Source organism: Phascolarctos cinereus, unplaced genomic scaffold (assembly GCF_003287225.1).
Source record: "Phascolarctos cinereus isolate Bilbo 61053 unplaced genomic scaffold, phaCin_HiC Scaffold_2;HRSCAF=192, whole genome shotgun sequence".
Taxonomy (NCBI): Eukaryota; Metazoa; Chordata; class Mammalia; order Diprotodontia; family Phascolarctidae; genus Phascolarctos; species Phascolarctos cinereus.
Genome location: NW_027555625.1, coordinates 242,321,211 through 242,347,664, shown reverse-complemented (window position 1 = coordinate 242,347,664; position 26,454 = coordinate 242,321,211). Strand labels below are relative to the sequence as shown.

Genomic DNA, 26,454 nt, shown 5'->3' with positions numbered 1-26,454 from the left:
AAAATAGAACAATCTTTGTTGTCCTCAGGAAGTTTACATCCTATCAAGGAAGACAACATTTGCTACATACAGAATAAATACATGGTATTGAGGGTGGGGGGAGCACAGGACACTAGCAGCGGCAGGGAATCATGAAAGGTTTCATGAAGAAGGTAGTACTTGAGCTGAGTCTTGAAGGAAGGAAGGACTAGAGTCAGAAAAGAGGAGGGAGTGAATTCTAGGCATGGGGCTGAGCTAGTGCAAAATCATGTAGGTGGAATATCAAGTACCATGTGTGAGGAACAAAAAGAAGGCCAGCTTGGCTTCAGGGGTGGCCACATCTTGGTCCTCAAGTGCAGCTCTTTGACTGAATCCAAACTTCATAGAACAAATCCCCTTAACAAAAGGATTTGTTCTGTAAAACTTGGACTCAGTCAAAACGCTGCACTCAAGGACCTAGAAGGCCACATGTGGCCTTGAGGCCAAAGGTTCCCCACCCTGCTACATTATGGGAGAACAGGGAACTACAAGGTGGGAAAAATGGATTGCAGTCAGATTTTTAAGGGCTCTAAAAGCAAAACAATTTATATCTGATTCTAAAACCAATAGGCAACTCTTGGAGTTTATTTAGTAGGGGAGTGACATGATCCTATCTGTGCTTTAGATTCCAAGATGTAGGAAAAAAGAGTACCTACCATGGAGTCAGATGACTTGAGTTTCACTTATGATTCAACCATTTACTAGCTTGGGTACATCACTTAGTCTTTTAGAGACTCAATTTATTCATCTATAAAATAGAAATACCAGTGTTACCTCAGAGTATTGTTGTAAAGAGCTTTCTAAACACAAAGCACTATAAAAATGTGAATTATTTCATCTAAAGAACTATGTTCCTATTTTAGTTTTCATGCTAGCAAGATTACTTAGGTATTTGTTTAAAAAATTAACAAGATTTATTGTTTTTCTCATCTCCCTCTATTTAGAAACAAAAACAGATACAATACAACCTTTACAACAAACATATGTAATCTCATCGGCCATGGCAAAAATGTCTGTTTCATTTTGCATCTTGGTTTATCACCTCTGTGTCAGGTGGGATACCATACTTCATTACTAGTTTTCTGGAATTGCAAACAGACATTGCATTGATCAGCATTCTTAAGTCTTTCGAAGTTGCATACCTTATTATAATGTTGTTATTGCATAAATTCTCCTGCTCATTTCAGTCTGGGTCAGTTCATAGGTTTCTTTGAAATCATTTCTTTTGTCATTTCTTATAACACTAGTGCTCTGCTAAACATATACCACAATTTGTCCAGCCACTCCCTAATTAATGGGCAACCCCTTAATTTTCAGTTCTTAGCCATTACAAAGAGATTTACTATAAATACTTTTGTACATATATGTTATTTTCCTCTTTCCTTGATCTCCTTGAATATAGGCCTAGTAGTGATATTAATGGATCAAAGAGAATGTATATGGTTTAGTGACTTTGGGGGCATAATTCCAAATTGTGTTCTAGAATGGCTGGACCAATTTACAGCTATAATCATCATCATTATCACCATCATCATCATTTATACAGCACTTTAATGTTTGCAAAGCACTTTACAAATAAAATCTTTTTTCCTTACAACACCCCTGAAATGTAGGTACTTTTATATCCATTTTACATTTGAGGAAACTGAGGCAGATAGGGATTGTTACTTGCTCAAGGTTACACAGCAAGTAAATGTCTGAGGCTGGATTTTAACTCAGGTCTTCCTGACTCTAGTCCAGCCTAGAATCCTGCAGGAATAGTCCACAAATGTTTTCCTGCAACCTCTTCAACATGCTCCCAATTGCCTTTAAGCCAGAATAGAAAGTCTTCAGCCTGGCATTTAAAGCCCACCACAATCTGGCTCCAACCTATCTTTCCAGATTTATTTCACATTACTTTCCTTCGTGGGCTCATGTTCAAGCAAAAGTGGCTAACTTTCCAGACCTCGGCATCCCAACCCTTCATCTCTGTGCTTTCCCACAGGCAGTCTATCTACCTCGTGTGGAATGTACTACCCCCTTACCTCAGCCTTACAGAATGTTCAGCTTGGGGGCCTCTTCCTATGGGAAGCAGTTCCTGATCTATGTTCTCTTTGTCCTCCAATTAACTTGAATTTACTTACCTGTAAACACATCTTCCAGTAGAACGGATGCGCCTTGGGGCCAGGGACAGTTTTCCTTTTTGTCTTTGAATCTCCAATATCTAACACTGTTAGGTAACCTTAAAGGGAGGGGAGACTCCTCTCATTTCATCAGTGTGGGCAATTCCTGATGTGGAAATTTTCTGCATTATCTCTGCCCACAAGCAAAATAACTTGTACCAAATGACTAGTTCCATGAAATAAACATAACCATGACATTAGGATTCCTTTTTAATATTTTATTGATATTTTTTACATCATTATCACTTGCCAGTGATTTCTTATATCCTCACAGAATCCTCTTTTGTAACAAACAAGTACAATTAAGCAAAACAAATCAATACTGGCTATGTCTGAAAAATCTATGTACCTATAGCTCACTGTCAGTAGAAAAAACACTGACACAAGTGAGGGAACCTGAATTCAAATCCTGCCCCTGACACAAGCTATGTGATTTTGGCCAAATTACTTAGCTACCTTTGGTTGCAGCTTTCTCACTTCTAAGATGGGTATGGACTAGATGCCCTACAACGTACTTTCTTGTTCTAGATCTACAATTCCTACCTCTCTGCTGAGGTGCCAAAGACTTCACTATCAAGTTCTCTTAGGTCACAACCAGTCACCAGCCTGATCAGAATTCTTCAGCTATTCAATGTGATTTTTTAACATTACCATGGTCATTTAAATTATTCTCCTGCTTCTGCTTGTTTCTCTCCACAGAAGTTCACACAGGTCTTCCCAAGGTTCTCGAAATAGAAATTTTTTTAAAAAATTTCTTATGGTGCAATATTCCATTGCTTTCACAAACCACTACATGCTTGACCACTCTCCAATTATTGTACATGTTTTTTCCTTCCAGGACTTTGACTACAAAAAAGCGCTGCTACATGTGTATGAAACGTGTGTACAACATATGGGGCCTTTCTCCATGTTTGACCATCCTGGTATATAGGTCTCATAGTGGTACTGCTGAGACAAAGGGTATGTACAATTTGGGGATTTTTTAGTATACTATCATAGGATTTCAAGCTAGAAAGGACCTTTCATGAGGTCTTACCTCCTTCACTTTACAGATGAGAAACTGAGGCCCAGAAAAGAGCCTGGACTAAGGCCACACAGTAGCAGTTAGTGCTAAGATTCAAAACTAGGTCATCTGATTCTAAATCTATCCTTTACACTGGCCCCTGGCCCACTCCTACGCCGTTTCAGCAGAATGAGAAAATACTTCCCTCTTTGTGATCAAGGAATCTGGAAAGCTGTGTGTGTGTGTGTGTGTGTATATATATATATATATATATATATATATATATATATATATATATATATATATATATATATATATATATATATAGGTCAAATTCGACATCTATACTCCAAAACCATCTATACTGCAATACTAGCGAAAATGCCAGGTTCTGACCTGAGTCCAATACTGGACTTCATTTGGCATTGAAAGGAAGGTGGTTTAGCAGGTACCATATTGGAAGACCAGTATTCACATCTCAGATTGGCATCTTACTAGCTGTGGTGCCTTGGGTAAGTCACTTAGCTCTCTGGCAAAATGAGAATCATAGAATCATAGATTCAGAGATGGAAGGACTCTTAAAAATCATTGAGTTCAATTCTGTCACTTTACAGATGAAGAAACTAAGGCCCAGAAATGTATTCAACCAGAGTCACATAACTATTAAGTGTCTGAAGAACAATTAGAACCCAGGTCTTCACAACTCCAAGTCCAGAACTTAATCCACCATGCCACAACTGCTTTGGGATAACGTTACTTGTGTTACTTACCTTACAGGATGGCTGTGAGGATCATAAATGTTAATAAATGTGCTCTGCTTAAAGCTGTTAATTAAACACAAAGGTAAAAAAAAAACACCAGAAAATACATTAGGCAAAACAGCAATACAGGGGACAGTTCCATAACAATGTATAAATGGAAGATAGGTCAGATGATATTATAGTGAACTTTACAACTTAATGTAAATGGCAAGATTTTGATAAAATTTATTAATGGTTCTTCTCTAATGCCTCCTTTTGGTGTGGAGGTGATATTGAATTCTGAAAAGCTCTGTCAGTGGAGGGCCTACCAAGCTAGAAGGGCTTAACTTGTATGGGACCAGTAAACCATGAACCATTTAGGTTAACTTAGAGTGCTATTCACAAAACCAAGGCATGGAGAGACTGTGAGCTGTACAGGTGGATGGAGTAACTGGCTCAATGAAATCATGGATACCTGAAGTACTGAAACATAAACATTAATAATATTATTGTGAAGACCTTCATGGGGCTAATCCCATGAAGGGTGTGCCTGTAAAATGCTATGCAACTGTCAACCATTATGTCTCTACTAAATGATTTACAAAAACCAACTGAACTAACTTTAGTGTGATAACAGAAAATTTAAAGTTTTTAGCAATACTATCATAGTTTTAGTTAATACTCTATACTTTCAGCAATACACTAACACTTTCAAAGAACCATATAAGACATCTTAAAGCATCTCTTTTTACAGGGTATGAACACAGAATAAACTATAACTTAATCCACAGAATAAATTATAACAACCTATATTTTGTTTTTGTTATATATTTATATACACATGTATGTATTTTAGAACATCTCGTTAAAGACAATATGCAGGCAATTAAAGACATACATTGTACACCAGGGATCTCCAATTAAAAAAAAAATGAGGCACCATCTCCCTTTTCCTAAAGGCCTAAGATTATACATCTCTTCCTGCTACCATAAGAGCATGCACATCATTAAAGGCCTTGAACTACAAAAAGGAGTTGGTGTGGGGGGGCAAGATTGGTAAGATGCAGATATAGCTGTATTTCCCTACATGATGAGAAACCAGACAAAATTCTGGGGACTAGAAGTAGAGGGGAAAAGTAGGACAGTGGTGAATTTGAGACTGATCAGGAAAGGCTGACTTCAAGATTCTCAGTGACTGATTAGAGACCTCCACTGTACATAGCTCCATAAAACCATGATTTTAACCTTTATTTTCCACTGATTTATGCCTCAGTATTAAAAAAAATATTTATTAAGCACCAAAGTATAAAGTGCTATACTAAGTACTGTGAAAAATACAAGGGTAAAAACAAAATATATCAAAATTTATAGATCTCAAAGTGATGAATGCTACATTAGACAAAAGTAAAATTGGTTACATAGAACAAATTTTTATTATTCACAGTCTTAAATCCATAACATTATCAATTCAAGGAGGATGTTATGTATATACATACATATAAGCCTTTTAGACACATTAACACATACACACATTCACAAGAGGACCATTTTTTGATGTCTGCAAAGATGTCAGTAGCAGTTATACACCATAACTACATGAAAAATATAAGTGGGAATGACAGTCACTGTCATTTTTGCTCTATCAGTTTCATCTAATAATCTCATCTTAAAAAAAACCATAAGAAGTAGCAGGCCTGAACAATGGCTTTACAAACTTGCTTGCAGTAAGAAAAACGTCTTGAAGGTTTTTTCCAGGTTATATACCTTGTACAATAATCTTTGTTTGGGGGGAGGGGGAGGCCCATATGGAAGTGAAGAAGAGGGACTTAATTTTTAGTGAATTTCAACAATTAAAATGGTATGCCAGAAAAAAATGAGGTTTATTCTGAAGTAACATATTTTGGGGGCAAAGGACATATAGTTAAACAAAGCCTTTATTTCTTAAATTTTGCATCTTGAGACAAAGAATGGCAGATAAATGAACAGTAATTAACTTGTAGTAGTATTTAGACAAATGGCTAAAAACCAAATGTGAAATACCCAGTGAAAAAGAAAGTGCTATGTGAAGTGACATTTTAAATTAGCCCAATTGAAACCCACATTGCTTTAAACAAGGCTTTATTGAAATAGTTCACTTTGGCCCAATTATGTAGCTGAAGTGTTGTTATACTATCCCACTACATTATCCAAGGAGTTCAGGGCAGCTTAGAAAGCCAATTTAGCGAAATGGGCAAACTATTTTCTTTGGCTTACATTATCCAGATAATTACACCATCTCCAGTTATCTGACTCTTTAGAATTTCCTTTAGTATTCTAAGGAAATCTAGTCAAAGACCAGTTGAATAACTTCCCTGAATTTTCAAGCCGAGTTAGGAGATTCAGCCTACCAGTGATTTCTATATTCCATTTCTTCCTGGGCCTCAAATAACAATTATTAATTGAACTGAAAAAAAGTCTTAGCATTCAATGTTACTCTGAAACAAGTCACCATATTACTTCAAAGCTTTCTACACACACATATACACACATTTTTTTTTGGTGAGGCAACTGGGGTTAAGTGACTTGCCTATAGTCACATTAGTAGTGTCTGAGGCCAGATTTGAACTTGGATCCTCCTGACTCCAGGGCCGGTGCTCCATCCACTGTACCACCTAGCTGCCCTTCTTCCAACTCTTAAAAATTCTATTAAATCAAGGGGAATTTTAATAAGTGAATATAAAATTGGAAAGTCTGTATTTTATGCTGAACTAATTAAAGCTTCTGAAAAACTTTCCTGTATATACGACTGAGCAAACTAAGTTTACTGTCATACCTGGGGGACAAAGTATATGATCAAATATTTATAAATATATCATCAGTGCCTACATATTAAATTAATAGTTCCTTTTAAAGTTTGTTCCTGGGAAGACTAAACATTTATTCTAATAATACTTTCATTGCTCAAAACATTTCACGAACTCTGCTTTATAATTGTTTTCAACCCTTCTGAATACGGTTCTCAATGGCAGAGTTTTATATCAAGCTTTTCAATTATTTCTCAGCCTGATAAAATTCTTTTACATAAAACAACTTTCTGGTATAAAAGTAATTTCCTCTCCTTTGTGTTGCCTATCAAATGGAGAATTATATTTGAATGTCGCCTTTAGTTAAACGAATTTACTCTGTAACATTTGTTCCAATGTATCAGGAGTCAGATTCTTTGTAGAATACTTGATCACAAGTAGGGTTAGTCACAACATAGCCTGGGTATTCTTGAGGATTACAAAACTGACATAGCCCTTCCCCTCCCACCACCTTTAAAATTAATACTAGGATTTCAAAACAATGGTCCATCATCTCTATGATTGCTTTATTTGTACAAAATCTCTCTCAGGAATGGCAAATTCATAAAAATAGACAAAAATTTAATCTTGGAAATATTAAGTGCTTCATTAATTATTTTATTTTACACAAAGGAAAAAAAGTCATCTGTGACCAATCAAGTTGTAAGGCTTTTATTACCTTTAAGAAATCATTAGCTAGGATAAAAACATCAAAAGTACTTGTGTCAAGACAAATAAATAAAGACTCTCAATTAGTAAAGAAAGACGTAAATACGTTAAATCAGAGCAACATACTGCTTTACACTGCATGGTGTAACCAGTAACACCACAAAACGGAGACAGTAGTTTCATTTACCATCTTGGAAAGCATCGGTATCAACACTGGATAAGAGTCAAACAAAACATTATTTGGGCGCCCCCTCTCCAATTTTTCTTTAACTTTAAAAGTGTCAGTCAATGAAACTGATGAGTTACCCTAAGCAACGAATTAAGCTTTCACCCTGAGGCTGGGTACAGGACAGAATAAGCATAACCTATATGTCATCAATCCCAACCAAAAGAAATCAATCAATTCTAGGCAAAAGAATGTCTTATTCTTTGTGGCAGTCAATTGTGCCCAACTTCAACATGGAAGCTAGAAATCAGATAGGCTAATTTTAATACAGAAAATGGTTGTTAAAAAGTAATGAAGATGATTAATGCCATCTCATTTTGCAGGAAAAAATATTATTTTGATTCACTAGTACAAGATAGTTTTATTTTACTGCCCAAATTATAAGTAATTTTTCCTCAAGTACAGGCTTAGTAGCATATAAAGTATTCTGATGTCCAGGGTATACTGGAAAAAATTTTTTTCATTTGCCTACAATGAAACCCACTAGTTCTTGAGGCCAAATTCTAATTTATTCCCTGCCATGTGACTATTTTGCCTCTTTCTGAAGCCAGACACAATCAAGCAGTTGACACTTTAGTTTTTATCCTAGTTTTCACAAAGTCTAAAGGAAATGGCTTTCCCTCCCTGTCACATCAGGAATATTTTAAAAATGGGAAATCCTGATTACTTCGTGAATCCATATTGGGGAAAAAATCCTACTCTCTGAAAATAAATGGTTTTTATTTCTTAAATGAGCTATTTTCTTTAAAGACTACTGTGATTTGACTTTATAGACAGATGAATGCACAGAAACAAGCTTCACAAGTATTCCAAGAAATGTTCTTGTGGTCTGTATCTTTTAGGAGAATTTTCCATCAAACTGGTTTCATGTCCAAAAGCAGAATTTCCAACAACGGTCACCTTAAACACCATGTCTAATAAACTAAAGAATAGTTATTCTAGAAATTGAAAGAAGCTCCAAGTTTTGGGGTAATGGCAGTTCTTCCATAACAAAAAAGCTATCTATGAAGGAAGAATTATAGAAGAATCATGGCCACATTTCAAAAGATGCTATTTCCTGGAATGTCAGGTACAACATGTGTTCTATTGTCACCTTAGTCAAAAGGCAATCTAATGAGTGGTTGACTATATCCATAAACAATTTAGGAGTGAAATGGGAGTGGATAGGGCAAAGGTTTATAATGCTAAATATAAGATCTAATTTTATGATTTAGTCACACATATAATATTACTGCACTCTAAACCTGAGTTTAAGTTTCTGGGAATAACTTCAAAGTCAATTCTATGGAGAACATTTCATGTTACTAGTAAAAAAAAAACCCAACTCAATTGGAATTATACTGTTTTTAAACCTTCAAGAAAATAAGTACAGAATAAATAAGGGTCATATAAATACTCCATTAGGTGAAAACCTTTAAAATTGTACAGTCATTTCAGGACCAATTAGAACATGAAGAATTTAATTCTCCAAAGTCATCACTCATCACATCGTTCTATGATTCCGTAGTATTTGACAGCACCATATCAACAAAAGTAAGTACAACTATGAAGTCCTCCTTTAGAAATCTGCCACACATAGATAAGAAAATGTCTTGGTCAAGATTTTTATAGTACTTTAAAATGAACCTAGCTCTTAGGTAATAACCACTGACAGCACACGTTCCGTTAGTGATCCATGGTTGAATTGTACTTTGGTAACTCAACAGGGCTAAACTGCTAATTGATTAAAGAGATCCTGATTTGAAAGTCATCCTATAGCTGGTATATTAAATAATGGAATGAATAAGAATAACTGAGGAGCTTCCTTTTAACTATGATTTTAATTCATAGCATCAAATTTTCAGCTTGGGTAGCTATAAACAGTAACACCATGTGGTTTACAGTAAAAAAATATAGTGCAGAAATTCTAAAATGAAGGACACACATAGACTAATTCATTTAAATACATGAAGCTGTTTAACTAGCAGCTAAATGTATTTGTATCCATGATTGTTTCTTAGTATCCAAACTTTATTAACCTGATCATTAGCAATGATGGAAAACTACATTACATTAAAGGGGAATGAATTCTAAATTTTTAAAGGCCTTAATTTATTTTAATATGGATAATCTGTGGAGGAAAATGAAGATGTTAAATACCTAGAATCCACTGTTTAAGGCATTTGACCTCCAACCACACTTTTTGGTTCCAAATCACTTTAAAAACACATGGTTTAAAAAAAAAAACACCTCCCCCCAACCTCAATTTCAAAAAGTATTTTGAACATGCAACTCAGACATATGACTGCTAAAAAGCATATACATATATTTTAACAGCTTTTGCCTGTGCTTGTAAACTTTCAATCCCTCATATTTTCAATTTTAAAAAAATACTGTGAATGTCTGGATACAGAACTCAATTTCTATTTGGTAGCATCATCATTTGACTTGAAATTCTCTGTTGGCAAAAACTAAACCATTCCTATCACTGAAACATGATTTATGAAAAAGAATCTATGGAAACATTGCACAGACTTGTACCACTGAGGGTTATACATTCAAAGGCAGCTTTCAGAAATAAAGGTCCACTCATTCACACTGGGAAAATTCACACACACACACACACACACACACACACACACACACACACACACACACACTCTCTCTCTCTCTCTCTCTCACACGCAGAGTTACCTAGTGTGACTTTACACCAACTAGTACAACAATAAGGACAATAACTATTACAAATAAAATTAAAATAACAAGCATCTTCCGATTCTTCTTTTGATACTGCTCTGCCTATAGAATAAGAAAAAAATCCAGTAAGTGACTTTTCAAAAGAGCCAAAATAAATGCTGACTTATCAACACTCTTGCATTCTTAAATTCCAGTTATTTTAATATGAGAGATCTTAATTTCAGGCTATATGGTTATAATCCAGGAACTGACCCAAGTAATATTATAAAAGGAACACTTCACTAATTCTACAATCTATTTAACCTAAATTTCCTAAAGCTCAGAGTCTAAATTGAAAGTCACGCTGATGCCCTTGGTTTCTATTTTCATTGTCCTTATCAATTTACTACTTTAACAAAACTTTTTGCATAATAGCGTAAACTGTATAATTCTTTAGATTAATGTTTAAATATTAAAAGTTTCATCTACTTCACAAAAACATGAAATTCTCTCCTACTCTACATATAGGAGAGGTCAGAAAATGTTCTTCCCTGAAATGGGAGCTAAAGCTAAAAAGAATTAAATGGAGATTAGCCACCTGCAGAAATAAACCACCCTGAGAAATGCTTTCTAAACTATCTTGCTGATGAGACTAGGGCCTCTCTTAAAGCTCATCAAAGATATTTCCTAAATCCCAGAAGGAGACTGCAATCTAAAATGTGACAGATGTTAAGATAAACTGTTATCTAATTAACTGTAAACTGCCTTTCAGGAACTGATATTGTAATGAGACTTGGTAAGGAACATTGTGAGGGGAAAAAAAAGAGAAAAATGGGAATAATGCACTCTGACATTAGGGACCAGAATGCCCCAATTCTAGGACACTGGTCCTGGTTTACCTTAGAAAAGAGGGATTCACAAAGTACAAAAGCTTGATGAAAACACCTGTGAACACCCAACTGCCTCTTCTTTAATTACATGTCCACTGAGAAATTATCAGAACTGTTACCTGGCCTTCTGAGAGATCTACAAACAGAAGCAGGTGACCCCCAGAGCAAAACTGGTTAGACTAAATGGCATTCTGACTCATATAACTAACTGGCATAAACTTATAAACTAAACGGCATTCTGACTTATAAATCAGTCCTGTGATTTCTTATAAATCAGTTTCCTGTGAGTTTAGTTAGGATCCAATCACTCATATATACAAAGGTAATATATTATCAAATGCATAGAGTTTCCATACTATAAAAAGAAAAAAAACGCAATGCTAGAGAAGTCAACGTTAAATAGACTCAAAACTAGTCCAATTCAGAAGCCCTAGTGTTTTATTCTACTTGTATTGTACAATCTATTTTGCTAGTCCCATTCAAGATGAGATGCCTCTAAAGCCTTGCAAAATTCAGAAAAATTTCTAAATTTAGGTATTATATAATGAGGAACCAAAGCCAGTGTTTACTGTTTTATTATATAATGGCTGATGGCCAAGTTAACCTAAGTCAATGGATTTTTGCATCATACCAAGGAAGATGTTATCTTCTAGATAAGCAAAAAGACATATTTTTACCAGCCCCATTCTCACCAAGCATATGGTAACAAGAGCTCTGAGTGGGTTGCAAACTTTTAACAAACAGAACACGCTCAGACTACTATGAGTAAGACTCCTTTCTGTTCTAAAAAATGATTGGCTTCAGAAATATGACAAAGTGGTACTGAAAATAAAAAAGTGGCTTATTTTATGGCTGGAAATATTACTGATAGTGCACATGGAAATGGAAGTAATAAATTTTACTCGTGAATAGTCACACACTTTATTTTTAAAATACATTCAACGAAATATGAAATTTACTTGGCAGTTTATGCACATCTGTTTCCCATAACTGATTAGATTTAGAAGCAGAGCAGGAGACCCACCCTATCCATAAGAAAAATAAACAAATACAAGAAAATCTACCATACTGCTCTCTTATGTGAAAAAAATTAGAGAACAAACAGTATTCCACTTTAACCTACTTTTCTCAGGCTAATACAGAGATATGCTGTGGCAATTAAAAGGGAAAAACTAGATTCTGATCTTCTGCAGAAGTTATTTCTCTGCCAGCAATTCATCAGAAATGTTCCATGACAAGAAAAGTCTGAGTCAGCAATCATGAAGATAGATTTTTCAAGAGACTTCAACAAATGTTGAAACAACTTGTTTAAAAAAAATAATCAGGCTTAAAAAGGAATGCATTTTTAAGGGGAAAAAAATTGCAACCCTTTTGGGTTTTTATTGTCATGCTCCTAAGTGCACAGTAATTTCAGATCTGAGCATGAGGTTCACCAGCGATCATTAAGGGCAGATAAAAGTACAGTGATCCAGGGGTGGCTTTGGATAAAGTGATTCCTGGATTACAGACTTGTCAGAATTCTCTAGATTTACTTTGTGATACTTCTATAACAGACATTGGCACCAAATACTTCAAGAATGTGAGTGCTGAAAAAGCCACTGACATAATTCTTCATTTGGTGACTATCCTTAAAACTGTGTCAACCACTAAAATAACATTATTTTAAAAGTCTCTCCCTTTACCTTTTGAAGCTGTTTCAAACCGTCTTCAGTTTTGATACAGGATTGTTCAACATTATAGTCAATTCTATCAAGGACTGTCCCCTGAATAATAAAAGTTAATGATTAAAAACTGAACTTCAAAGTAAAATTTGTAAAACACAGGTATTATTAACAAAGTTAGCTGTACCAATTCCTTACGTTTAAAAAATATTAACTGAAAGCTTCAGTATGATTTGGGGGAAATATGGATAAATCACCATTATCTATCAGCATAAAGAATCATGCTTACTCTGTTACGTACAGTAAAATCATATAGCTCACAAGCAAAGACAAACAGATTTTTAAAAATTTAAATCCTAAAAGACAGTGGCAACTTACTGAAGCTTTGTCAAATACACAATTGAGTAGGAATTGGCTTAGAAAAAGAGCATTAGTGCTCATAAGTTCTTAAACAGATAATACCAGCAAAACCAGACATGGTTACTACAATGCCACCAAATGCAATAAATGTAAACCCCACCTTCCACATACAAGAACTAAAGATTTCAAGGCACAACCCACCACCATAAAAATGAATAATTTTGTTTTAGAAAGCCTAATTTTCTTTCAAAAATTGCCTCAATTGTTGGATAAAATGGGGGAAAGAAGCTGATGTACTATGACGATAGGGCCCTTAATTGAAACATTTTTTTTACTGGAAATGATATCAGTTTATTTGAAATTATTAAAATAATTATTGTACCTGGATTTTCTATAGCTCTAAATCTCTTTCAGCAGCTGACTTCACAATGGATCAGGGCCTAAATACCATTTCCTAAAGAATTTTATCAATGATGAATCATCACTTTAACTATATATGAATGGTAGTGGCTCCAGCAGCCATTATGCAATAACCTGCCAAAACTAGAAAGCTCATACAGTGGAAAAAATAATAGCTGAAAGATGTCAGAACCAACCAGTTCTCTAGAGAGGATTAGGTATTACAGAAGGAATATAAGACAATGAGAAGATAAATTCACATACTTGTTCTACAATCATTGCTCCTAAGTCCCTAAATATTTCATTTAGGTCAGAAATAGACTGTACAATCTGGCGAATTTCTCGCTCTCGCTCTTCAACCATTAATGTATTTTGTTCTACCAACACTAACTGGTCATCTGTAAAACCCTGTTGAAAGAAAAAAAAAGAAAAGAAAAAAAAGAGACTTGTAGGTTAGGATTTCCTCTTTAATAAAGGAAAGATACTATATTATGCCTAAATTATGTAAGTGGTGTACACGCTTAAAACATGCTTTTGAGGTAAGTATATGGATTTCATTGTATAAGTCTTACTAGGAAAAGATCCAAATTGACAAAGCATACTGGCTCCAAATGAGTACTGAATTGTAACCTGGATTACCAGAGTAAACCCAAGTCACCTACATGCGTGCATTACCCTACGCAAAGCCAACTTTGAAATAAACCACTAAGAGTGACCTTGTGGTTCTTTGCTTTATTCACAAGGAAGAAATTAGTGTAGACTATTTTCTGGAATGCTTTCAGGAAAGCAAAAGTACAATTATCACATCAGAGCCAGCTTTTCTCTGGACCCAACACCCCGTGCCGCCCCCCCTGCCTTTATCTTATAGCACATTGTAAAAAACTACCTCATGACTGTGTAAAAACATTACTGATGTATTTTTTACTGAATAGAAATCAGGTATTTTAAATTTTTTTGTAGGGTAGTATTTTTATTATTTTCACCAATAGCTATCTAGCTTCTGTTTACAGACCTCAAGCTTCTTTTTAAAAATAGTATTTTTTTTCCAATTACATGTAAAGATAGTTTTCAATATTCATTTTTATAAGATTTTGAGTTCCACATTTTTCTCCATCTCTCCCTCTCCTTTCCCCTTCTCCAAGAAAGCAAGCAATCTGATACAGGTTATGCGTGTACAATCATGTTAAACATATTATAAATCAGATATTTTAAAAAGAGAAAGAAAGGAAAAAGTGCTAGTGAATTACTATTAACTTTGTGGTCCTTAACACACCCGATCATAAAGAGTGTTATCCTCTCCATCATCCATGAGTGGTACTGATGTGTCAAAAAAATGCTGGGATCTTTCCTCTCGATTCTTCATGCCTATTGGAGATATGAAGCTACCTTACTAAAATATTTAACATCATTTTGAAAATATTCTACACTTAAGAAATGGAATAAATCTATAGTGTCAACATGAACTTTTAGGAGGGCACTTTTAAGTTATCTCCAAACAGGAAATCAAGAGACAAAAAGAAATATTTAGTAATTTTTAGATTATCAAAGTAAATCCAGAAGTTAAATATCACTGTTCAGTTAAAGTTTCTAACAATAAGATCAATAATCACATTAATTAGTACCCTACTAAGTAGGAATATGCAATAATTTAGAGAGGTTGAGCTGAGGTTTACTTTTTGCCGGGCAAATGGGAAGAATAAATAAGATCATAAAACAGGCATTTAAATTACTGAAAGAATGATACATTAATCTTACTCGTGAACAGATTGTTTCCACAAGTGACTATTGTCCTTTAAAGTCTGCACCAGATCTCCTTTGTTCATCCTCTTTAACTAAAAGTGCTCTCCTGCTACCTGAATCTCATGCCTACTTAACTTCTCCTTTGCAGTTATTACATTCTAGTTTGTTTTATTTATTGTTTTATTCATGTATTATTTATTATTATTATTTATTCATTTATTATGTTTTATTCATCCATTCTTGACTATAAGCTGCATGAAAGCAAGGTGATAATATTTTTTAGAATCTATGCACATATGAGGTAAGTGCTCTTTCAATGTCTGTTACTGAACTATTATGTAAAACTTGGATTTTTAAAAGAAATACACCATTACTTTTCAGTACAGCAACTGAGAAGTGGGCTAACAACTTTGGATAATTCTTTCTAGCTTTTCTCCACTGTATTCCCAGCCCCTTCCCCACCTCTATTTTAGATTTAACTTAAAATTATACTAATGAGGTTTTACCATTACAGTGCCAACATAGCTATGTAATCTTTCTTGTTGTCATAAGTAATGCCATTTCGTTTGATTCTTTCCAAGTAAAGAATGGTCAACACTTCTTTTGGCATAGCTTTCATACATGCTCAAAACTAATAAATATAAACAGGGAAGACAGAGAAATAACAACCATAAAACCAATGAACATATCTTCTTGTAGTTTTATAGCCAAGATCATTTTACCGCTGAAAAATATAGGGATCAAGTTCTTGCATCTGAAATGACACTTACGTTTGAGATAGCCAGACTGTGCATGTCTAAAATTAGTGGATAATTCCTGAAGATTCTGAGCTAAAGAGGATACTACATTTCGGAGGACTCGTTCTTCCTGTTCAGTACAGCTTCGTGCTCTGCTTTGCAAGGCCTGCACTGCTCTCTGACATCTATGAAACAGCTGGAAGCAGAATCTTCATTGATTAAATGGAACAATTTAAGTAGGGTTTTCAAAAACTCACAATTCCAAAAGGCAATTATTAATGTGAAATACTGATATGATATGAAATTTCATATTTGAAAAATATCTAAGATGTTTTATTCATACTACTTGAGTCAATTTGAGAAATACAATCTAAGCCTTAATACAGAAATTAAATTATCAATTAAATGAATTGAATATGCTTTAACAAATGAAAAACAATCATCTTAAATACTGAGGGTTAAAATAGTAGCCAGATGAAATTTCATTAAGAAATCATGGTAGGACATTAGAGATTTCTGGAGAGTGATTCCCAAACCTTTTAGATCTATGATACTCTGTCACAGTGTGATTTTCCAAACATGTTTCAAGTGCTGTATATAAATTTTTTTAAAGGAAAGGGAATTGAAGTCAATTTTGTTTGGTACATTACACATAAAATTTAATAGCATCCTTTGACAAATCTAGGAGATAATTCTGGAGGTTCATCTGGTGTATTCTTAAGAAGAATGTCCTACTCTAGGTCACTCCAAAAGTGTACCTTTTTTCTTAAGTTTTAAAAAACAAACATTTCTTCTGTAATCTTTTGAACACTCACCTGCGTGATTTCTTGCGTGGTTATTTCAATGGCATGTTCTTCTTCACTGCTATCATCCAATGTAGGTCTGTTTAAATGCTTGTCATGAAGACTGGCTAATTCTTTCATCTTCTGTTTAATTCTGCCAACATCATATTGTATCTAAATGACAGAAGTCAATTAACAACATTGAAATAAGTCACAAAGTTCCTCGGACAACTGTATACAACAAATCTTTAGATTATTAGTTACATAAAAAATGAAAAGTTCAGGCATTCTTGCCTAAATCACATGAAAGCAGTGGCTATGATATACAAAGATCATTTATATCAATTACATGTAAAGATAGTTTTCAATATTCATTTTTGTAAGATTTTGAGTCCCAAATTTTCTCCATCTCTCCCTCCCCTTTTTTGAGTATTCCCCAAGGCTCTCTCCTGGGTTCTCTTCTGTTTTTCTCTCTCAGTGACCTCATCAATTCCTATGGGTTTAATGTATATATCCAATCTCAGTCCTTTTAATTACAAGAGAGGTGCTGGGGATTCAAGTACAAAGAATGAAATGATCCCTTCTCACAAGGAGTTTATATACTAGTAAGGGAGACAACAAGCATATATATGTATAAATGAAAAACAAGGTGGTTTGAGAGAAAGGGCACTAGCAGTTGAGGAAATGAGGAAAGGCTTCCTGTAGAAGACAGAGGGATTCTCTGATGCAGTGGTAAGGAGGGTATGTATGCACTCTAGGTTTTCATGTCCCACAGTTATCTCAAACTGAACATGTCTAATTATGTCTTTTATCCCCCCAAACCTACCATTCTTCCAAAATTTCTTACTTCTCTCAAAAGGTACCATTTTTACAGTCTCTCAGGTTTGCAATCTTGGCCTCACCCCATACTCCTTACTCTCCCCAGCCCTGCCACATCCAATGTGTTGCTGAAGCATGTTGTTTTTACCTCTGTGCTTGTGAAATCTGACCTCTTGTCTCCATTCACACAAGGACCACCTTAGCTCAGTCCTCATCACATCTCATTTAGATTATTGCAGCTACAGCCTCCTAACTGGTCTCCCTGTTTCAAGTTTCTATTTCAGTCCATCCTCCATATAATGCCAAAGTGGTTTTCCTTAAGTGCAGATCTGATCTACTCAATCATCTCCAGAGGCTCCCTAATATCTCTAAGAACAAAGGTAAACGGCTCTGCTTATCTTTCAAAGCCCTTCTCAACCTGTTCTCAACCTAGCTTTCCAATCTCAGTGTATATTACCCCCTCTCTCATACTCAGAGAATCCTCTCTCCTCTTCATATATGACCACACTCTATCTCCCTTCTTTCCATGGCTTTGCCCTGGCTGTTTCTCATGCCTGGAATACACCTTCTCCCTACCTCCACCTCACAGCCTCCCTCAATTCCTTTAAGACATAGCTCAAACATTACTTTCTCCATGAAGCCTTCCCTGACACCAACTGCTAATGCCTGCCTTCCCTAACAATGTTGTATCTAATCTATCTGTATTTATTCTCTTTATATTTATTCTGTGTATACTTATATATACATATATATGTACTTGTTTCCTAGTTAGAATATAAGGTCCTTTTAGAGACTGTTTCATTCCTGGTATCTGTAAGTACCTAGCACAGTATCTAAACTATCGAAGGCACTTAATAAATGCTCACTGATAGGAAGGTATGAAAAACAAAGAATGTTTTATGAATTAAATGGACAATGGTAAATACACTGTGAATGCACTGTGGGCTGGTTTTATACACCATCACTAAAAGAAGGGAATGTCAGCTTAGGTAACATAATAGGCACTCATGCATGTGTACTAAAGTTATAGGTCACACTAACAATTTCTGGGGATAAGTTACACTGAATACTTTCTCTACATTACATACAAAGCTTTCTTCATCATGATTCAGGAATTTACCATTAGTTTTACAAATAAAGTCCAAATTACCACAAATAAGAACTGTTATTCTTGAAGCCTGGAAGCAGCTTTAAACATTCTTAGACAAGAAGCATATTCACCCAAATATATTTTAGACATGCAATTTGACACTAGTTTTAAATAAGCTAATGTAATACTTAAAAATTCAACTTACTTCATCTACTCCATCAACCCATTTGGGAGGTAACCGTTTTGTTACACCAATTGCTGCTTCTGGATCTAGGCTGATGCCTGACACCAGTGCCATACGATCATCAGCAAGCTAAGGAGAGAAAACACCTATTTTAAACAAAACTCATACGAAAATTTGTCTTTAAGTACACGCGTACTCTTTTTAAAATACCGCCCCTAAAAAGACACAGGAGACTAGGAGAAAATGAACATACCAAAGAAATGTGTATTTGAACAAACATTGCTACAATTTGGAATGGTTTCTCTCCCTCTGTTACAGTTACATGTGTTGTAGGTCTCCTTAGACACATAGGTGAATGTAAATTTTACTTCATCTGGGTAAGAAAGGATCCTAGTTTCCTTATGGATACATAACAAAAAAATTAATGAAGAGCTTTTCAAAAAAAACCAAGCTATTAGAATTATTTCATAGCAGAATGCCTTTCCATTGTGCCATGAGTTGTAACAATTTATATAACTATAAAAACCAAATGAAAAAAAAAAGACTTTGATACAGAAAGGGGCAATTAAAAAAAATAGGGCTAATTTAGTTATCTCAGTTATAAATCATATGGTTATAGCTTGTTAACATCTGACACTGTGGCCCTTTAGAGATTTTAAGAATTATGTTTGCTCTATTTAAAGTAATTTCCCTCCTCTACTTTATGTCCAGATATAATATTTTCACCTTTGATTTGATTTTTAAGTACTTTAGAAATGCTACCAACAGTCCTTATTGGCATTTAAAAAAATATGATGCTTCTTAGAAACTTTGTTGACAACCATCTCTTCTGTTTAAATGAGAGGATTCATATTGAATATTTCTTGATCTATGATTCTATTGTACAATACTCAAAAAGCCTGAATGATAGCCAAAAGGAGGAAAAGATATCCCTTACAGACAGCAGTCTGTACATTTTTAAAATTACAATGGAAAATTGATCAAATAAGCATGTGTATTGCTTTTTGCCAATCAAGAAAAAGGGAAAACAAATGACACAAAATTCCTTTATATGTGCTATAATAATTAAAAATCTTTTAATAACAATTTCCAAGTCTTAAAGTCACAAAAATTTTTATTAAAAAATTTCTACAGGTTTTTATCTTTGTGCATATTTGCCTTCTGGCAAAATGTATTTTTTAGTTGCCATTATATTCACTTTAAAATTTCCATTAAGTTTTATTGTCACACTGAAAGTAAACACATAGGGGAGAGGGCTGAAAAGATCTCTCTGGGAAATCCATGTTTTCATACTATCTCAGTCAACAAGTATTTATTGAGTTGCTTACTATGTGCCAGGCACTATGTTGGGGATACCAAAATATGGGCAAAACCTGCCTCTACAATCAAAAAACTCACATTCTAATGGGAGAGATAGCATGAAAAAAGCTACTTACCTACAAGATAATGTCCATGGGAAATAATGTCAGGGGGAAGATACTAGCAATGGGGAGGGGAGTAGAAAAGACCTCTTATATAAGGGGAGATTTGAGGTGATTCTTGAAGGAAGCCTGGGAAGCCAGGAAGTGGAGGTGAGGAGGGAGAGCATTCTAAGCAAGGAGGGACAGCTGGTGAAAAAGCAAGGAGTCTAGAAATAGAGTATTATATATGAGGAAAAGAAAAACGGCTAGAATCACTGGACTGCAGAGTGCACGCTGGGGAGAACAGCTTAATTGTGGTCAAATCAAACAGGACAGATTCTATTTATGGTGAAGCATTAAAAATGTCTGATTTAAGAATCATCAGATGTGATTTCAAGTCTCCGCAGTGACAATTACTTGCTGTGCAACCACGAGCAGGTTACTTACTTCTCTGATCATTAGATTCTTCATGTGAAAAGAGAAATAGTGCCAACTACTTTATGGTATTACCATGAAGAAAGATAAATCTTAAATGTGTTATATAAATGTAAGCTATTATTATTCTAACAATTAAGAAACAGCAAGTGACTTGAATAGTCCTTGGTGTTTTTTTTTTAAAAGGCCTTTAATTTGGTTTACCAAAACTACAAATGTAATTTGATTTATACTGTAACCTCTGAAAAACTTTCACATCAGATCTGTATAAAATGTCTATTTTGAATATATTAGGAAAACTTAGTAATTAATAGCAAATCCTTGTATCAGCTTCATAAACACTTCTTAATGTATGTTTTGAAAATCCAAATTTTCTACCTATTGAATAAAGATTTCTTAAATTGAAGTATATTTGTATATCTTTCCAAATTATCAAATTTGAAGCATAAAATTAGCCCCACTTATAATAGAATTGAACATAAGCTCCTTGGGGCCAACAACTGTTTCACTTCTGCTTTTATATCCCCAGCGTTGGCCCTGTAGCACTTAATAAATGCTTGTTGATTGAGTAATATACTTCGATTATAACAAAGAAATGCTCCCCAAATGCAATCAAGTATACCATTTCTTTTGACTTTAAGGTGGAATCTACCATGTGGTAGTATGGAATATAACAAAAAGACAGTACATTTTGAGAATAAAGATAGTATGACTAAAGATAAATGTCAGCTCCACTGGCACTGTACATAAAGCAACAGGGAAGTTTTTTTACAAACTGAAATTAATCACCTTTCAAAAACATTCAAAACACAATACCTCATCCAGCTCCTGAAGTGACATGTTGTTCCCATCAGTCCCATCCAGTTACAGAAAGCAAAAAGCAGGAGAAAGAGAAGGATGGAGACAGACAGACAGAGCATGGTCAGTTTTGAAGGAAAAAAAAACTCTTCAGTAGATTTAACTCATTTCACCAAAAACAGAGTTCCACAAACTAAGGCATTTTTGTTTAAAAAATTAGTAAAAAGAGAAATCCTACATTTCTGAACTATAGTCAAGCTATATAAAACTACATTTTCATTTACACAGATTATGGTGGCTGTTTTGGTCACTGGAAAAATAGCAACAGCAACAAATTTCTAAAGACGAAATATAAAAAGAAGGTAAAAAACCCCACACTTATTTTATTAAAATTTATTTGTCATATTCATTGACATTCAAATATCAGCTAGATAAGGTTACATTGTAAAATTGCCTATAATGAAGAAATGACAAAATGTGATCTCATCAGAAATAAAACAATTTTACATTTTAACATGGAAATAATCCCCGTAAATATTTTTTTAAAGAGCTCACAAAAATGTCCTCAAATCTGGAAAACAAATATTTATTAAGTGTCTATATACATAAGACACTACACAAATCAAATGATACAGTCTTATTTATGGAATGAGGATGCTAAGAGCCAACCCTTTCTCAAAGACATAAACAGGATGGTAAAAACAATGAAAACCATTTCTACTGGGGTTGGGAGCCCTTGGTCACTAAGCACATATTTAGAAGCAAAGGGAAAAAATCCCAGCCCTAACAGAACATTAATCTAGAACTGCTCATCTTTTTTAAGATGAGCATAGAGAGCTGTCTCTTGCACTAATACACATCTCAGCAAATTTAAAGAGCTTTTTCAGTACTGTTCATAGAAACTATAAATGGCATATTGAAATAATTAACCCTTGTTGAATTTTTCATACTTAGCTGTTAATTTTGGGAAAGGAGTCTTTACCATTTTGTAATTCACTGTTTCTTGGAAATTGGTCTATTAGTGAAGTGGCCAGAAGTCATTAGAAAGGGCATTCGACTGAACTTTGAAGAAAGCTAAATACTCTGCAGAAAAACTAAATAAGATGAAATTACAGGAAGTTAAAGTTCTCTTTTTAATCTTCAACTTACTCTTAGAAAAAAAAAGAAATTCAATTAAAATAAAATTTAGTGTACATTTTTCTCCCCTAAAATCCTACTTCAATGTTTCATTCCTGTAAGAAGGTTAATCAAAGATTTTGGAGGGCAAGTTCTGGCAACTCTTAACAAACTGGAAAAAAAATTGAGAAAAGTTTGGTGATGTACTATGTCTCTGTCTTCCTTTTGAGGACCAGACTAGCTAGAGAGGCTCACTACTAAAAAGTTGGCTTTCATGTAAAATTTTCACCCAAGCAACTCAGAAAGTGTGTGGGGGTTGGGGATGGGGAGGGAGAGAAGGAAAGAACGAAGGTGATACTTGTATCTGTGTTGCTGGGGGAAAAAATCAACAAGAGTTAATATACATTCTAACCATATTATTAGTTCTACAATATTAGACAGAGCACATAGTGCCACACTATAATAAGATCTAATTATTTTTTATGTAAAAAAGTAATATTTAAGATTTTTTGCTGGTCAGGAAGGAAGCCTTCCTTCTATTCATGACCAAGACAAGTTTAGCCAATAATCATAACTTCATATTTTAATCAGCACATCTTCTTGTTCTTGAGTGACCACTTACTGTATTTGATTTTCAAACAAAGGAATATAACAAATCAAAGTGCAAATCACATCTGGCACTTCAGAATAGGGCTATTAACCTAGAAGATGGTAACGCTTTTTGATTATCTTAAATCCTGAGTTGAAGAGATATTAATATTAAAGAACTTTTGACTTTCAAAGACCTCAGAAATAATTTAACTTAATCACTCACTTCACAGATAAGGAAAGTGAAGCTCAGAGAGATGATCTGCCCAAGACCACACTGTTGAGTTAGTGGCAGAGTAAAGTCTAGGGTTAGGCTGTCTGACTCCTAAACAACTGTGCTCTTTCTATCCTACCACGCCTCCTCTCCAGTTTCATTTCCCACGTTAGAAAAAAATTTAGAGAAAACTGAAAATTTTGTAAATACTACTATTCTCAAAGCTATTTTTTCTATTAGGGCTTTATGCTTTTATTAGCAGTACTATTACTACTTTGAAAAGTATGACTTCCTGGTGGGAAATGGCTGTACTTACAAAGTGTAAACAGCCTTATTTCATTACTAGTCCATTATGAAGGTACAATAACTTTTAAACAATTTGTTCTGTTAAAGTATAAACAGAAATAGGTAATCGATATATTGTTTCTCAGTTTCCTGAGTTATTCCAGTCTAACTTTCCCTATTTAAGGCTTGAATGATTCCATGTCTATACTATCAAACATCTTTAGCCTTTTTCAAGATTGTATTTTTAAAATAATTCATAAGATTTATTTTCTGAGCATATCAATACAGGTGAAGGATATACGATTTCCTAGGCATACATAACCCATTATGTGGAAGCTCTCTCCACTGATGCAGATTACAAAATAAATTTATCCTAAGGCTTGCCTGAAGTAACTAAAGGTTAAACAACTTGCTTAGGATCATAAAGCTAATAAATGCCAGACCCTGGAAAACTAAGCCGAATAGGATATTTAGTACAGCACGCCTCTAAAATCTGGGCTTGGAATCTGGAAGACTCATCTTCAGGAGTTCAAATCCAGCCTCAGACACTAGTTGTATGACTTGGTCAAGTCACTTAACCCTGTTTGCCTCAGTTTCTTCATCTGTAAAATGATCTGAAGAAGGAAATGGCAAACCACTCCAGCATCTTTGACCAGCAAAGCCCAAATGGGGTCACTTAAAGTCAGATCTGACTTAACAACACCATCTCCAAAGATCATAGTTTTCAGATTCCTAACAAAATACGTATATGCAAATATAGCAGGTCTTGCATGTTTTGGTACTTGGGCCTATTTGATCTCAAATCTAACTCCTCATAAAACAAATTCATACTTCATCTCAAAAACAGGTCTCTTTTTCTATGCCTATGAATCAATAAAGAATGGGTTGAGTATATTCTTATGGAGTCACTTTGTAAATAATCCCCATATGAAATACATTTTCAGGAAACTAGTAGCGATCTCAGTAAAATTCAAGGGGTCTCTGAAGGAGAACAAGTTTCCAGTAATAGTCTCTAATGTGGCATTTCCAAGCCTGTGAGTTTAAACTATAGTTCCTAAGTATTTGTAAGAGTTGAGTCATGTCTTCTCATAACATTACCACCAATACCATTACTAGATTTTAATTTAAAAACACTGTTTCTACCAATAAATCTAAACTCATAAGCTAGGATTCACTTTCGAAAATCTACTGGACTGCTCGGCTAATAGTCCAGGCTTAAAAAAAAGTGCCAGAATTAGATTTATTCCCACACAGACACCATGTGAATGGTAGTCAGAATGAAAGGAAAGACTCATTTCCTGAATGGAAAATGAAAGCAGGGACGTCCACCCCCCACATTACAGTTTCACAAAACTGTCTTCTTCAGGAAAGAGGGAAAAATTATTAATAGCATAAAGCAAGAAGAGGCTCGACTGCCACACAGGAATGGAAAATCCTCATGGGAAAAAATGAGGCTAAAAGGACTCCATTCTACAGAGTCATTTTAAAGAGAAAATCTGTTGGACAAAATGGAGAGGCATCAGAACGAAAAGGCAGCGGATTAGGTAACTGAGGAGGAGGGGGTGAGGGTGGAAAATAACAAGCAGAAACATGAAGCCACGAAAGCGTGAAACACAGTGCTTCAAGAAGCATCAAACACGGTGCTTCAAAACTGAGCAGGACCCAGGAGGAGGAACTTGTCCGAGTCCCGAGCGAGGGCAGCCCTGTAAAAGGTGGAAGGAAAGGCCCGGAGGAAGAGAAGTGGAGGAAGGGAGAGGAGGGGGAGATGGCGAGAGGGGAGGTTTCAGAACAAAACCCAGCACTACAGCCTGATGCCTCCTAACAACGACAAGACAACGAACGACATTTCAAGAGAGACACACACTCAGAAACAGAGACAGAGAGAGACAGAGAGCGCGCACGCCGCGGAGTACGGGCGCCGCGGGGGGCAGGTGGAGGAGGCCGGCAGGAGACTCACCGCAGCAACGCTACGTGAATGCAGAGGGCTGGAGGTGGAGGAGGTGTAACTACTCACTTGCTCGGCTAACAGCTGCCGGTTTTGGATGGAATTGTTCCGCAACAACAAGAAAGCGTCGGTTAAACGCCGGGTGGCCATGCTTAACCCTGCACGCCTCCCTGTCGGGGACCCCCACTCAGAGCCTCGGCCCGAACCTCAGAACTCGGGGCCTCCTCGGACCCTGCGGGGCCGCCTCCCCTCAAGCTTCCCCACCTTCCCCTCAAGGGGCACGGGAAGAGCAGGAAGGGGGTCTAGGGGGAGGTCCCCCGCCCACTCTTTCCCCAAATCCTAGCTTGGATTTCTAAGGGTCTAATTCCCACCCAACCCCAGGTCTCTGGCCGAGCCCCCGCCCCTCTCGGGGCTGTCCCGGGTCACCCTCAGGGAGCCCCGGCCGGGCCTGGCCCCTCCAGATCGTTCGGAGCCCGTCCACGGGCCTGTCAGAGCCCAGCCGGGCTCCCGGCCCCGACGTCCCGGGTCTTCGTCCTCCTCCCTCCAGGGGCCCGAAGCAGGAGAGTCCCACGCCCGGCGCCTTGTCCCCCCTCCGGCTACAGGGCCTCCCGGGGGAGAAGCAGCGCAATCCTCAGCCTCATCATTCCTCTACTCAGCTGCTACGGCCGCCTCCGGCTCCATCCATCCCCGGATCTGACTGCAGGAGCCCGACCACT

General features: G+C 35.8%; 1 protein-coding gene across 3 annotated transcripts; it reads right to left on the bottom strand.

Annotated features, from left to right (window-relative positions):
* Positions 1–7,401: 7,401 nt before the first annotated feature.
* STX16 (syntaxin 16) lies at positions 7,402–26,441 on the bottom strand. Of its 3 annotated transcripts, XM_078149880.1 has the most exons (10): positions 25,751–26,441; positions 25,599–25,601; positions 21,609–21,620; positions 18,979–19,086; positions 16,898–17,038; positions 16,116–16,278; positions 14,879–14,970; positions 13,870–14,013; positions 12,868–12,948; positions 7,402–10,418 (listed from the first exon to the last, which is right to left on the bottom strand). In XM_078149880.1, the coding sequence occupies exons 1-10, from the start codon at positions 25,886–25,888 to the stop codon at positions 10,314–10,316; spliced, it is 987 nt and encodes a 328-aa protein (XP_078006006.1). In that variant the 5' UTR covers positions 25,889–26,441; the 3' UTR covers positions 7,402–10,313. The 3 variants fall into 3 exon arrangements, with proteins under 3 accessions (XP_078006006.1, XP_020837117.1, XP_020837120.1); XM_020981458.2 differs by lacking the exons at positions 21,609–21,620; positions 25,599–25,601 and having other exon boundaries at positions 25,751–26,440; XM_020981461.2 differs by lacking the exons at positions 21,609–21,620; positions 25,599–25,601 and having other exon boundaries at positions 25,808–26,439.
* Positions 26,442–26,454: the final 13 nt, after the last annotated feature.